We start from the raw sequence: 16,268 nt of genomic DNA, 5'->3' as shown, positions 1-16,268 counted from the left end.
ATTGTAAGTGTACACAAATAAAAGTAGACCCTTTATAGTCTCTAATGATGTCTTACACTTATCTGTTTGCCACAAAATTACGGAGTATTTTATGTTGTTTCCGCTTTAATGATGAAAAAATCCAGCAGGACACGCCGGCGCGTCCGTCGACCCCAGAGGGTTAAGTCCCCAAAAGTACAGAAAACCTTGAAAAATAATAATAATAATAATAATAATAATCCTTAGAAGAACAATAGGGCCTCTGCACTTTCAATGCTTGTGCCCTAACAATAATAATAATAATCCTTAGAAAAACAATAGGGTCTCCGCGCTTTCAGTGCTTGGGCCCTTATAATAATTTATTCTACAACAGTGTATTTTATTGCATTTTAAAAATGGACAAAAAAACTGATTCAGAGAGACCACAGAAACTCACAAAAACTGGCCACTTTTCCCACTTGCACCAGAAATATGACAAAAGTAAAGCCCCATTGAGCTATGAATTTAAGTACAGTGACAGCTAAATCACTGGGGCTTGCCACACCTGACACAGCAAAGTGCATATTTTAGCACAGTGACCTTCTCACCTTGGAGCGTTTGGCAGAATTTTGGGCTGGTGTTTGCAGCAGCAGCAGGACTCTCCATGAAATAATGTTTTTGCCGGATAACTCTGTGTTCCCGGCCAGAGAAGGAATCCACAGCCTGACCCACTGGCTCGATGAACAGGCTTTCATCTCCAAACTGAACAAGGCCAGTCTATGAGAAAACACAATGATCAACAGCTCAACATTAACAAAATCAAAGTTTCAAAAGCAGAAATATATTTTAAAAGGATTATATTGCATACATTACATTAATATTTCATATTACTTGTCCTTGCTAGGGATGAAACGGTTACCGGTTTCATGGTAAACCACGATACAATTCCCAGACGGTTCGTATTTCCATATCACTTTTAATTATCATTAAAACCATGCGCGATTATCGTGATTTGTAAAACTCATGGTAAATATGATCCACACACCCAGCATGAGGCTGACGCATGGGCACAGCATGCAACATGCTGTGATTATTTATTATTGTAATTCTCTTTACTATGGTGTCTCTCAGTCTTCCCTCTCTCGTCTACAGCTGGTACAAAATGCTGCTGCCAGACTTATCATGTGGACTCGCAAATATGAGTCAGTTACACCTATTCTAATTGCTTTGCACTGACTTCCTGTCAAGTACAGAATTTACTTCAAAATGTTACTGTTTGTTTACAAAGCACTACATAATTTGGCCCCTAAGTATCTGTCAAACTTGCTTCAGCCATATATTCCTTCTAGAACTCTGAGATCTTCAGATTTTGGTTTACTCTCTTTGCCTAGATCTAGACTAAAAAAGCATGGTGATCGAGCATTTGTACTCACTGGACCGAAACTATGGAATAGTCTACCTCTATATATTAGAATATCTTCCTCAATTTCAATTTTTAAGTCTTCTCTAAAGACATATTTTTTCACTTTGGCTTTCAATACTCTAAATATTGTGACCCGTTTTATCTTCTTTTTATTTTTTTATCTACTTTGCATGTTTTTATTTTCTTGTAATAACCATTTTACCTTGTGCAGCCCTTGTTTTTAAATATTGATTGATTGATGCAACATTGTTATTGTTGTTTTTTTAGCATGAAAACATGGTGGAAGGCAATGACAGCACTCTGGAGATTTTCCAACCTTCCAAGAAGACCAAATCAGAAGTTTGGTCATATTTTGTATTTTATAAGAATGCTGAGGGAAAATTAGTAGAAGCTGTCTGCAGAGCTTGCCAGAGGAAAGTCACTGCGAAAGTGGGCAACACGTCCAATCTGCCGAGTCATCTTCGTGACAACCATCCATCACTTTATAGTGCATGCAAGGTAAGTTCATTTTTAGCACAATTTGGAGAAAAGTATGAGGAAAAGTAAATAGTTGGACACAAAATGTTGAATTGGTTTGAAATTATTTCTTATCTCACTTGTAAAAAGCAAGCTTCCGCAAATAAAAAGTTTCAAGCAAGTGCATCGCTTTGAGCCGAGAAAAACGAACAAGAAATAAGACAGTAAGAAATACGTGCATCATTGTGTACATTCATACCACTAATACACAGCTTTTCAAATAATTACGGGGACATGAAATAGTGATTTGAGATGAATGTTTTAAAATTTTATAATCCATTGCAGTCCAATATAAATACTGAAATCCTCCGATTTTCATTTTCATTACAATAGATAACTATAACAGAGACGCACAATGGCACCAGTTGTGTTTGCATGAAAGGAGAGAGCGTGAGACATGAAAGAAGCCAGAGTTTCAGGATGAGTGACCAGAATGAAGAATTTCAGAGAGCTATGTAAATACATGTTATGTAGTTTAGTCACTCAACCCACATATTTTGATCATTTAAAATGTGTGTTTAAGTTCATAATAATAATGTAACCACACCAATAATAATAATCATTATTATTATACGGCATTTACTATTTCCTTTACAGAGTGGGCCTGCAGCAGGCAAACCCAGTGATGCTTCTGGTTCGTTGACTCACTTCTCCTCATCTACACTTCAGACACTCGAGCAAGCATTTAAAAGGCAGACTGCTTATGCACCCACATCCAAAAATGCTCAAGACCTCACTGCAGCCATTTCATATTACATTGCAAAAGACATCATTCCATTTCAAATTGTTGAGAGGCCTGGCTTTCTGAGGCTGATGAAGGTTGCTGTGCCTCAATACAATGTGCCATCATGAACATACTTTTCCAAGACTGAAATCCCAAATCAGTACAACCAGGTTGAAGCTGATGTTGTAAAACGTTTGTGTGGAGCGGAGGGGGGCGGGGCCGGGTCGGAATAACGCGCGCCGGTTCTCACCTCCTCCTTGCCCATCCTTTAACTGTGTTACATTGGTGCCGAAACCCGCAGAGAACTGGCTTGTCAATATAAATAATATTTAATGAAACTCAAAACCAAAACACACAAACATAAACACACACATGACGGACATGCCCGTAATTCTCTCTCTCGAACCATCGTCACCGGCCGCCTTTATCCCTCGCGCGCCTCATCAGGCCGATTGGGGACCGGGCTCACGATATTCCGACCCGGCCCCGCCCCCCTCCACTCCACAGTTTGGCTCAAGGCACATGGTTTGCTGCAACTACTGACCTCTGGACTAGTGAAAGCTGTAGTGAAACCCTACATCAGTTTCACTATTACCTCACCTCAGACTGGCAAATGGAATCAAACTGCCTGGAAACACAGTTCTTCCCAGAAGATCACTCAGCTCAGAACATCAGATATTAATATTTTTGAAGAGTGGGGGATCAACAAAAATGACCTGGTCTGCATAACTACAGACAACACAACAAACATGATCAAGGCTTTTGAAGATTTCCCAGGACGTACACTTTTCTAAGTGATCTGACTTAAAATTTTCACCTTGCAGATGATGAAACGGGTGAAAAAAAATCCTATACACTTACATTGGAGGAGGGACCAGAGACTTATCTATGGGTAAGAATATCATAGAGACAAGGGGGTGGGCCCTTTCACTTACACCCTGTCTATACCGGGCACATCAGTTGACGCGACAGGACACAACGGCTTGAGGATGTCATTTAGATTGTACAAGAATCTCAGAAGAAGTGCTCCTGGAGAGAGCTTATGTGTTTTCACTGACAACAAATCAAGAATCATTCATCATTAGCCTTCATGGGAAGCTAACAAATATATCTGACTACGTGGCACTCGTGGCTTCAAGGGCACAAAGACGTGAAATCTGGGAATAATTTATCTCCCATCACAAAGGTCCACTGACCGAAAACTACCAAGTTAGCATCAAATCAGATGACTGCGTTCATTCAACCAGGCTAGTTTAGCTTGAATGTTCATCCAAGCGCCAAGAAGGAGGTCTCAATGAAAAAAAGACAGGAGAAAGCACATGTATGGATGATGAATGGATGTGAGGGAGAGGTGGATAGAGCCCCAGGCGGGCCGAGAGGAACAGAAGATGGGAGTGCTGACAGGAAGCTGCCCACAGAGGCTGTAAAACACATGCTTTCATCACAACACGTACAGGCAATCCCCAAATGTACCAGGTTAAATAAAGTACAGTTACAAATGGCCCAAGTTCTGATGAGAGAGAGCAGTAAAAAGGAGATGAAATGGCATTAACAGACTAGCAGATCTTTGTTTGTCCTTCACTTACTTCTACATTGTTTAAGGCAGTTTACTACCAGCAGTGACTAAATCCTATTATTACATGGCACTCTGGAATACTTTATCCTGATTGGTCAGTTGCAGCATCTAAGTAAGTAACAGATAATTAACATCTAGCCAAGACCCATCCATATCAAGTTCTGATCATCCTGTCAGGATTTTTTTGTGTGTTAATGACAACACAAGAGAAATGTTGATTATGAATATACTTACAACTTATTCTCACACTCTCTCAGTTTAAGTCTAGACTAAAGACTCATCTATTTAGATAGGCATACACCTAACTTATCCTCCAACCCACAATTAGGCTGCTTTAGTTGGGTCTGCCGGAACCAGAAACCAGAAACAGTGATCATGATCTCTAACTCTGCAATAAATTTAATGGCATCTATGCTTAAATCTTTGTATTTGTTTCCCTGTCTCAACTTCGGGACTCCTATCCTGAGGTCACCAGAACCGGCTGGATCCAGCTCCATTCCTGCTTCGTGTTGGACTCCACTGCTACATGTCGCTGAATGATGATGACTAAATGCAGCCGGTGCCAGCCATATATTACTTCAGTCTATTATGATGGACTTCAGAGGATGAACTGATGCCAACTCCAACCTGCATCACCTCAGTCTATTGATGGACTACGATCTTGAAATGGAATGCATAGACTAACTATTGCCAACACAGGCCTTCATCAGCCAATTAACAAGGACAATTGCATCTATGTGAACTTCTGCAATTAATCAAGATGGACTCCAAAGACTGTGGTCATTAATCTTACAGTTCAAACACAATCAATGTTTAAACACTGACCCTTAACCCTTACTTAGTTTAATCATTTTAAACCATGATTTTAACTATACACAAGTAATATTTACATTACATTCATAATGTTAGCCAGAGGGAAACTGGCCCCCACAGTGAGTCTGGTTTCTCCCAAGGTTATTTTTCTCCATTAATCTACATCTTATGGAGTTTTGTGTTCCTTGCCACAGTCGCTCGCCTTCAGCTTGCTCACTGGGGTTATTAATACAATTAATATTTAATTATTTTTAAATACGATTAAGATTCATATTTTATCTAAATTGCACAATGATGATTCATCAACTTTATAGACATTACAGTTTTATCGTCTGTTAATGCTGATCTTCTGTATAGCTGCTTTGAAATGATGTGTGTTGTGAAAGGCGCTATACAAATAAAATTGACTTGACTTATTCAATACCAAAAAGTATGAAAAGAGTTCAACCTATTTGAACCCATTTCAACTAGTATTTGCATTTTTATGATTATTAGAGGATCTCACTGTTATCTTAGCAACATGCTAAGGGCAAACTCCATTTAAGTAAACTGTGCACTGAGTCTCCTGGGCACTTTGTGAGAGAAGCACTATTTGTATGACCCTCGGTGCTGCTTATGAAGTGTGGCACTCAAAACTTCATTTGAAATCAAAAACTTAATTTAAATAATCTGGGCTGCAAGTGGTATGTGATTTGGAAAGATTCTGAAATATCACATCCTAAAGTGGCACAACCACACCACAATTGCAATACATGACATACCATGACTACTTTAGTTAAAAGGAAAATCCAGTCAAACAACTGAAAGATCTAATTACACAGACAAAGAAAATGTCCTATTAGATATTGTAACACAGTTAAAGGATGGGAAAGGAGGAGGCGAGAACCGGCTTGACGATATAAATCATAGTTTAATGGAAAACTTAAAAGACAACACAAACACACATGACGGACATGTCCGTAATTCTCTCTCTCTCGAACAATCGTCACCGGTCGCCTTTATCCCTCGCGCGCCTCATCAGGCTGATTGGGGACCGGGCGCGCGATATTCCGACCGGCCCCGCCCCCCTCCGCTCCACAGATATGTGTCATATCCACTCCCTGACTCCCTCCTCAGGTTGCTGAGTCTCACTCTAACGTCATCGTTACTGTCGTCCCATGTTGTTTTCCTCAAATGCAGATGACCTGCGCTAAGCGCAGCAGTGGGAAAGAGGTTAGACAAGGCTAGTTAAAACATCTAGCTGATCAATCTGCTTTAGGAGTCACAAATGTCTAAGGGGGGGGTGAATGCTAAATAGCACTGGTAAAAGTGCTATTTACATGAATGTGCCGAGTTCACTGTTATCGGCAGATCATTATTTGGATTAGACAACGGCACGAACGCACCCACAAAATCTGTGCTGAATGCAATTTGCACGACGCAATTCCGAACTTGCTCGTCAATTCGTAGCACTATATAGTGGAAGTTGCAACATAAATACACAATCTGGCTTACTCTGCCACTATTGTCATCCAGACGCCTGAATAATCTCTTTAACAGAACATTTATGCAGAACATTTACTTGACTACACCGCATGTCTAAATAAATGCCAGGTTATAAAGCTCTTCTCCATCATTTGGTTAATATCTGATAAAACACTGCTGCCATAATCAATGGAAAATGTTAATGAACATCTGATAAATGGATTAATGCAAAGCAGGAGGCGAGAACCGGCTTGACAATATAAATAATATTTTAATAAGGAATTTAAACAAAAAGTCAAACACAGAAATGTGTCGGACAGCCGCCCATAAATCTTTCTCTCTGTCCCACTGCAGACTCCTGTCAGCCTTTATCCCTCTCTGAGACTTGTTTGCCTGATTACTACACACCAGGCCACGCCCTCCGCCCTGTCATGCATCTCTTTAAGATAAAAGTAAAAAACTTGGGGTAATAGTGCAATGTTTATTGTGCAAGGCAAATAGCAAGGCAAATAGAGTTTTTTTAAACTAAATCTACCCAGGGCATGCTGAGTGACTCCAGCCAGGTCTCCTAAGCAACCAAATTGGCATGGTTGCTAGGAAGGGTAGAGTCACATGGGTTAATCTCCTCGTGGTCGCTATTATGTGGTTTGTTCTCAGTGGGGCACCGTGGTGAGTTGAGTGTGGATGCCGCGGTGGATGGTGTGAAGCCGCCACACGCGCTATGTCTCCGTGGCAACGCACTTAACAAGTCATGTGATAAGATGCGCTGGTTGATTGTCACAGACGCAGAGGGAGCTGGGATTCGTCCTCTGCCACCCAAATTGAGGCATGTCACTTCGTGACCACGAGGACTTAAAAGAGCATTGGAAAGAAGCATTCCAAATTGGGTAAAAAAACTTTAAAAAAAAACTATAATCTGCCTAGTTTACATTGAAAATAGGCATATTTGTGGAAAGAAATGGCAATGACTAAATTTAAATACACAAGACGTAGTGCTATTTCAGCACTGACTGTGCCTGCTTATGATGAATAAGATGCAGTTTTTTGCACAGCAAAAGTGGACAACTGTTTAGTAAATTTGCCTCAAAGTCTTACACACAGGACATAGTTCCAAGTCTTATTACCCTATTACTGATAGTATTAATCACATCTAATAAAGGGCCAAATCTAAACATAGGGCCTCAATGACTGACAGCCGATAACACCACATTTTCACTGTCTCCGGCCTCCAGATACGACAGTCGAATTTTGCCCCTTGGTGAAAATTGTGATAAATTCTTTAATTTGGTTGTGATGAATATTATTCATTTCAAGGGAGATGATATATGCAGATGGTCAGACCTGCCCCAGTGTGTTGTGTATCTGTGCAGTCAGGAACTCGGGGGTGACGCATGGTCAAGGGACTCTTTTATGTAGCTGTCCATGGCTGCCCGCTCAGGAGAAGAAAGAGAGAAGATACGGACTCTAGGGGATATAGTGCCCGGGAGCAGGTCAATAGCACAATCGTAGGGATGGGGGGCTAATGTGGTGGCCCTACTTTTACTAAAGACCTCCTGGAGATTATGATAAACAGGGGGAACTCAAGATCAGAGAGTTCTTGGGACTTGGGAGTGGTGTCAGAGGAACTCGAAAAAATGCAGGTGGTATGACAGGTGAGACCCCATTCTAGGATTGTGTTGGTGGACCAGTCGATATGGGGATTATGCTGCAGAAGCTAGGGGTGCCCAAATACTACAGGGAATTGCGGAGACTGAATGAGATGGAAAACCATTTCCTCCTGGTGTTGAAAAATGGAAAGGCGAAGAGGGAACGTCTAATGTGTTATCTCTCCACTGCCCAAAGGTCGTCCATCCAGAGCAGTAACAGCCAGAGGAAAGGATAAGAATTCACAGGGAATACAGAGCTTCTTAGCCAGGAAAGGTCCATGAAATTTCCAGCAGCACCTGAATCCACCCAAGCCTGCATGGAGTGGTTATGATCATACCAGGAAAGTGTGACTGAGAGGAATAATCCTGAATTGGTGAGGGGCGTGTTTAGGGAAGCTCCCATCACAGACCTCCCCTGTCTACACGGGATGGGGCTTTTCCCAAGAGCTCAGGATAGGCAGCTCGGTACTTCCCAGCTGCATAGGTTCGGGGGGGTTCTAGGAAGACTTGGGCCAAAGGGCATACAGGGGCTGGGCTGACAAGCTGATGGCTACCCACTCTCTCTCTTAGCCGGTTGTCCAAGCGGATGGCCATATCTATGAGGACCTCGAGACTGTCAGGTGGGTCTTTGGTGGCAAGCTCATCCTGAGACCGTTCTGGAAGCAAACGATAAGGGCCGCTTTACCCCAGCCACTTGTTGCTGCAATGGTGCGGATCTGAATGGCATACTTCACCACGCTACGATTGCCTTGCTTGATGGACAGAAGCTCATTCGAGGCTTCTCGGCATTGGAGAGGATGGTTTAATACTCGTCTAAATTCCCCAAAAAACAAGGCATAACTGGAACAGAAGGGGCTGCGTGCCTCCCAGACAGCTTTGGCCCAGGACACTCAAAAGTAAGGCTTCCTCACTGAATGAGGAAGCCATTACAAGAACTATGTCTACCCTGACTGATGCATAGGGACTGAGGCTGGATCAGGGGTGGTAGGCAGTGGCCGAAAAATCCCTAGAGAGGTCATAGAGAGGTAAATAGAGAGGTCAGGATGTCAGAGAGCAGGCCATCATGTTTACTCATCAGGGTCTCATGCTAAGGCGGCCCCTGACGGGCAACTGCCTCGAGAAGATCCTGTAAACTGGACGAATCTGCTGGGTCCATTTTATGGCTCAGTGTTTTTTGTCAGGAACTCAGGGGTGACGCAAGATCAAGGGAACTGAGCTCAGGGAAAATGGGGAACATGGACCCAGTTGCAAAAATGAAAGCACAGACAGGGAATACACTAAATGTATTTTAATTAGTCTAGAAGGTAATTCCAAAACTATTCATAAAGTTATTCCGAACAATCCAAATATGTCCCAAAGAGTCAATAGGGGAAAAAGATAAAGTCATACCAACAGAAGATCCCAAATGTTCCAAAAGGTCAATGCCAAAAGTCAAAAAGGTTTAGAAACCTCAAAGTGTTTTTTTTTAAAACTGTATTAACAATTTTTATTGATTCCATTCAACAAATTAAACAACCATCACAGAAAATGTGGAATCAAATGATATATAATTAAACCCTTTCCCCCGGAAAAAAATTAAAAACACACACACAAATAGAAATAGATAAATAAATAAAAAGTATACTTTCAAAAAACAATCAAACTGCACACACACCTCTCCACTACCCCTCCCTGAAGACTACCAAAAAGGCCAAATATCTGCCCCATTTCCTATCAAATAACCCCAGATTTCCCAGCCTATTCCCTTTCCCTTTCCCTTCTATACATTCCACTCATGAAATGTCCCCTTAAGATAACCTGTCTGGCGATCATGATGCTCGTTAGGACCCAACTTTTTTGTGTTGATTCTCAACGTCAATGACTACCCCATCACCAAAAATACAGAGTCTGGGACAAAGTGAAAGCCGAGTGCCCAATACATCACATATAAAACTCTGAACTCTCAACAAGAACTCCTGGATCTTAAGACACCCCCAAAAGACATGGGTTAAGTCTCCATCCTCTGACTGACATCGCCAGCAGGTGGGCGTGTCTTTAAGACCAAGCCTATACATTCTAGAGTGTTGTCCAATAAAATCTATGTAAAATCTTAAATTGCTTAAGGTGAACCCTTGCATCTCTAGTTGCAGACTTGATGTTTTTAGGATCCTAGTCCCCCCTCCAATGTCAAGTTTAAATCTTTCTCCCATAATCTTTTGAGAGAATTCCGATTTCCATCCCCCAGACTCTGGATTAGCAGGGAGTAATACACTGATGCCTCATGACCCTTCCCAAAAGCAGCAATCACCACTCCCAGAGAATCTCTCACACCAGGGGGGTGCGTGCAACTCCCCAAAACAGTGCAGAGTAGGTGGTGTAGCTGTAAATACTTATTAAATTAAGATGTTCAAAATGTTGAACCAAATTTTCAAAAGGTCTGAATACTCCGCCCTCATATAGGTCACCGAGTGTATTAACCCCCCTCACAATCCAATCTGTGTGACTTAACTTTTCTGCTTTGTTTGATCAAAATGAGGGATTTGGATATTTAATAAATCTATTCTAGAATAAATCTTATGGACTGATGAAAACAAATGATAGTCCCTACTAGATGGGTTCAAAAGTCTCGAAATATCTGTAAGACCAAGATTTTTACACATCCTGTGAGGCGTCAATGTAGCTCTAGGGGGTTTACACACTTTTGCTTCATTATGATCAAGGATCCATCAAAAGATTAAAGTCTCCTCCCAATATTATTTCATAAGCGGTGCCAGAAGCATGCAACATCCCTTCAAGATCTATAAAAAAGCCCTGATCATCAGCATTAGGTGTGTAAATATTTGTCAAAATCAGCCTTTGCCCCTGAATTTCAGCTAAAACAATAATTACTCTCCCTAATTTATCTTTAAACTGTTTAAGACATTTGAATTGTAGATGTTTATTTATCAATTTAATGACTCCCTTGCTCTTACTTGAGCCAGTACTAAAGAAAACATGCCCACCCCATATATTCCCAAATTTTTCAGCTTCCTGCGGAGAAAGGTGTGTTTCTTGAAGAAACACTATATCATATTTCTTTCATTTAAGAAAAGTAATAACCTTCCTTCTTCTATTATCAGCTTGGCCGGAAACATCAATGCAAAAGTAATCTTACGTTGATGCAAGAGTTTCTTAAATTCCTTGAACCGATCACGTTTCTCTCTCGTCTAAGTCCAGGAACAATATTGTGATTCTTCCAAGAAAGCTTTCTTTTGTGCTCCTCGCCTGGCACAACACTTGCACATCTTTATTGGATGATCTCAGAAATTTGGCCAGGATTGATCGGGGCCTTTCTCCCTCAGCAGATCTATGATCCGGGACTCTGTGAGCTCGCTCGATTTCCAACTTATAGCCTGTTATGTCGAGCAGACTCAGGAAAAGCTTGTCTAGGAATTTCACCATATTTCTGCCCTCCTCATGCTCAGGAATTCCAACAATTCAGATTTTATTTCTGAGGCTTCTATTCTCAAAATCTTCAAGCTTTTCAAGAATATGTTCCAAATCAACATTGGTCACTGGAGGATTAGTGGATAAATCTCTCTCCAGTGACTCTTATAACTAACTAAATGTTTTTCCATCGCATTGATCGATTGATGTATTACAGTGAGATCCTCCAAGTCAGCAAGAACCTTTGTCAGCATCACCGACATGTTGGACAGTTGATGCTGGATTTCTTTTCTAGCTGCACCAGCCAAATCAATTGCCCAGTCTGTAGGCCTGTCAGGGCTTTCATCCTGAACATGTAAGTGTATTTTAATGTCTCCAGAGCCTGAGGATTTTGACTTCTTTGCCACTTTTACCTCAAAGAGCAAATGTGTAACTGGGTGTCTCGAATTTCACCAGATTATAACATGAGAATAATGAAAAATTTAGCAAAGTGTGCAGAGCTCGACGCTCACACGTCTGCTTCTTGCATGGTGTCACGTGACCTTCATACTGGCATTTTTAACACATAACCTAAATATACAAAACAAAAGGCATCAGGATAAGTTCACAACCTGATTGAACAGCTTTTATGATGTATATTTTGCGACGGAACTTGCCGAACATCCAAAACAATGCTGGCTGCTGGGCTAAATGTGTTTGCTGGACTTATATATGTATTTTTACCAGCTGAGAACAAACAAAGAGCTAATAAAATGTGTAAAGGACTCAATTGCACACACAAACGAAGATATGCTGCAAGGACGGCTGATGGCGGTTCCGACGCCTGTACCGAACTGTAATGGGCAGCATAGCTCCTATGTTGAGAAGAACCAGGTATACTTGAGGTCATTATTAGGCAAATTACTTCCTGTTATTGGTCCGTTTAGATGTCTTTGGTCCATGCTACGTTCATATATCAATCAAACCGCACCAGAGTTCGTTTGGAAGTGGACCGAGACCCACTATTCAGGCGTACTTTGTCTGCTTGTTTGGTGCGCACCAAGGTTCGGGTGTCTGACATTTTGAAAATCTGACATAGCTTCTCTTTCGATCCGCATACCCGCTAAGGGTTCATTTGATTTTCCACCAAAATAAAAGCTCAATTTAACTCGATGCATAAAACTGGAATATATTACTACTTTAGGGTCCTTACTTTATGAATCGTACAACACAATTCAGGAAAAAGGTGGATATTGTAGATCAGAGGCCCTAACCAATCAAATGACAGAGAAAACCTCTACCCTGGCCAAGCAGACCATGGAGCACCACATCAATTTCAAGACACTTGATAGATTGCAGTTAAACTGTAAAGTTGTTCAAAGGAAGCTGAGGATGGATTGATCTTAACTGGACTGAAGTCAAGGAAACCTTTTCTCCAACAACAAAATCAGCCCTTCTCCCATGGGTGGGCCTTGAATGCTGATAACCGCAACAATCCACAGGGCCACCACAAAGTGTGGTCACATGTGTTCATGTCAAAGTGACCCTGAAAAGTTAAAATCACACACAGAATAAAAAATGGCACTTGCATGCAATCCAAAGACGAGAAAATCAGAAAAATTCCTAACCGCACTCACCAGTCCCCCACAAATGTCCAATGAGGCAAAAGAGTCAGTGTGATTGAGAACAGATCCAGTATAGAAACATCGGTGGACCCCGAAAACCGGCTCGTGCTGAACGCTTCCCTCCTTGCTCCTCTCCTCTGTCACAAACCCCTCCGCAAGGAAAGAGTCATCTCTCTGGAGCAGCAAATACAGTTCCTTTATGAAAGCGGGCAGCCGCAGAAACAGGTGGCCTTCCTGCTGGTGGTCTGAACGTCGTCTGCGACCTCTGCTCCACCTATTGGCTCCCTGGAGCAGGTGTAACTCCTCTTGCCGCAGCTCCTGCGGTACAACCACATCTGTCTCATACATGAAAGATTGCGCTAGAAGGAGAAAGACAAACAATGTACAATGTGATTTGAAAACAAGTGAAATTCAAAAACTGGACAACACTGACAATACCACAAAAGCATGTGTCTCTATTTTCAAAGATTCAGCATTTAAGGCAGAACAAAAATTCAACTTCTAGTTTTATAAGTTAGAGCTGAGTTTACATGCCTGTCTGCAGTAAGCTGATTTCCTAGACAGCATGTTTTGGGTGTCATATACTGTAGGTGTACAAGCACACATGCATTCGCAGCACTTTGTGATGTCCCATGCTCTCTCTCAAGACATCACACCATTTTTTTTCTGCGCCTTTAATGCCTGAAAATGATTCTAGGCAGGCAGCTCAATACAAAAGCCACAGAATCGTCCTTAAAATGCAAGTGGACAGGGTAAGGGACAGACTCCATGAAGACATGAGATACACACACTGGATGCATCCTACAACCTAGTGAGCTGCCTACCTAGAAAACATTGTTTAGGCATTATGAACAGCAGATGTGTGAGCTCCCATGTACTCTCAGCACTCTGTGACGTCACATGCACTCTCTGACCCTCAAAATGTTTTTGCCCCAAAAATGTTTTTAATGAAGCTGTCTAAGAAGGCAGCTCGGTTTTGAGACCTAGATCTTGTATATAACCTGAAAAGAAAACTGAGTGGCAGGACATATTTGGTTCTGAAACCCTTTCATCCTAATTAAAACAGCATGACTGGATACACTGTAACGTTTTTCAAAGCAGCAGGAAAAAGATGCAGTCTGCTGTTAAACATGCAATTAACAAGTTATTACATCACACTAAGACACAACAAATCGTTGTCAGTTAGTAACTGTTGAATGAACCTTACAAAGACAATTGCCATGGTACCGCAGTTTACGCCGTTACAGTTAATGTTTTGGGACATTCTAAAACGCTTAACGTGAAAAACGCTTAACGTGGCTTACTGCACTAAGACAGTGATATTAAAAGACCAAACTCAGTATACATCATATTAATAAACCATACTATGTATAAAAAAGTAAGATGAGTCCAAAATATGAACGCAACGCGTTTAATTACACGTTAATTTTCTTCCCATAGAAAACCGTTATAAGAAAACGCTTAACGTGGCTTAATGGACAGTGATATTAAAAGACCAAACTCAGTACACATCATATTAATAAATATGATTATATGTTTATATATATATATATATATATATATATATATATATATATATATATATATATATATATATATATATATATATATGTGGAATAATATAATATATATTTTATAGTATATTAGTACAGTAAGCCACGTTAAGCTTTTTTCACGTTAAGCGTTTTCTTATAACGGTTTTCTATGGGAGGAAAATGCTTAACGTGTAATTAAACGCGTTGCGTTCATATTTTGGACTCATCTTATTTTTTTATACATAGTATGGTTTATTAATATGATGTGCACTGAGTCTGGTCTTTTAATATCACTGTCTTAGTACAGCAAGCCACGTTAAGCGTTTTCTTATAACGGTTTTCTATGGGAAGAAAATGCTTAACGTGTAATTAAACGCGTTGCGTTCATATTTTGGACTCATCTTACTTTTTTATACATAGTATAGTTTATTAATATGATGTGTACTGAGTTTGGTCTTTTAATATCACTGTCTTACTGCAGTAAGCCACGTTAAGCGTTTTTCACGTTAAGCGTTTTAGAATGTCCCAATGTTTTTACTGTAAAGCCACAATTTAATAACATGGGATCAGTTTAAGAAACTATAATTTTCTTCTGCCATTTTATTTATTTATTGTTTTTGTTTTTTTCTAGAAACAATAACTGTAGCAAAAATGGATGGCATTTTGATAGAAACTGGTAACCATGGTGAACAGCAGTCAGGCGAATGACAGGTGATATACTCTTACCTGATGTTGCCTTTAGTCCAGTGCAAAAGAGAATAAAAGAGAAGATGTGCGGTAAAGCATCATTGCCGAGCATTATTTTCATTAATTGTGTATCGTGGAGAAAAGATGGTGTGAAGAGTGCATGCAGCGTGCTCTGGTGTAGCAGCAACAACGGACTGACACGAAGTTTCATGAAGTTGAATTACTACAGATAGACAACTGAACTTCAGGCGAAAAGCTCACGCCTCCTGACACCAACGTTCTGCCCCTTATGTGTCTGGATTGGTCGATGAGATTTATGTAAAGGTTCCCTGCAGCATCATTGGGTACTGGCGCTGTCAGTTATTAAAGGGGGTTGGAATCGTGACGTAGTCACAGATTTCTTGAGAGGGTGGCAAAAGTGTCATTCCTTCCAACAATTCGGTGGTATTTCCCCAAGTACAACTAGTGGGATTATGTATGTTGTTTAATTTCATCATATTACAGTTTAAATAGACTTAGGTAAAAACAATAATGACTATTTATAATGGTACACAGTTATAGTCCAAGAAAAGTCCAAGAAGCTATTGTACTAGCGTAATTTTCTCATGTACGTCAAACGTTTTTGACAAAAATAAATGCAAAATCATCGGAATTCAAAGTTTTTTTGTTTTTTTTTACTGTTAAATTGAGTTGTTAATTTTACATTCTCTAACTTACATGTGTCAATTTCTGGTATTTGTGTCATTTTAATAGTGATGGTGGAGGATTTTTGTGTGTCCCTTGATTTATTGTTCAATATGTTGTCATGATACTGTGAGCGTTAAAGTAAAATATGTATTATATTACGACCTCACGCACATTGGAGGTGACATCTGTCATTCTGCAAAATTATTTTGAGTTATTTGCATTTTGCAATT

General features: G+C 40.5%; 1 protein-coding gene across 1 annotated transcript in view; it reads right to left on the bottom strand.

The window, feature by feature from the left end:
• adamts17 (ADAM metallopeptidase with thrombospondin type 1 motif, 17) overlaps positions 1 to 15,556 on the bottom strand; it is a 273,229-nt gene extending 257,673 nt beyond the window's left edge. Inside the window, exons 1-3 of the mRNA XM_052129527.1 lie at positions 15,391 to 15,556; positions 13,142 to 13,488; positions 567 to 735 (exon numbers count right to left, since the gene is read on the bottom strand). Coding sequence (XP_051985487.1) covers positions 567 to 735; positions 13,142 to 13,488; positions 15,391 to 15,472 — 598 coding nt within the window. The 5' untranslated portion in view covers positions 15,473 to 15,556. The remainder of the gene's footprint in view (positions 1 to 566; positions 736 to 13,141; positions 13,489 to 15,390) is intronic.
• Positions 15,557 to 16,268: the final 712 nt, after the last annotated feature.

The sequence above is a fragment of the Xyrauchen texanus genome, chromosome 1 (assembly GCF_025860055.1).
Source record: "Xyrauchen texanus isolate HMW12.3.18 chromosome 1, RBS_HiC_50CHRs, whole genome shotgun sequence".
In the NCBI taxonomy this organism is placed as follows: Eukaryota; Metazoa; Chordata; class Actinopteri; order Cypriniformes; family Catostomidae; genus Xyrauchen; species Xyrauchen texanus.
Note: the sequence above shows the minus strand (reverse complement) of the source record. Positions and strands in the feature narration are given on the sequence as shown.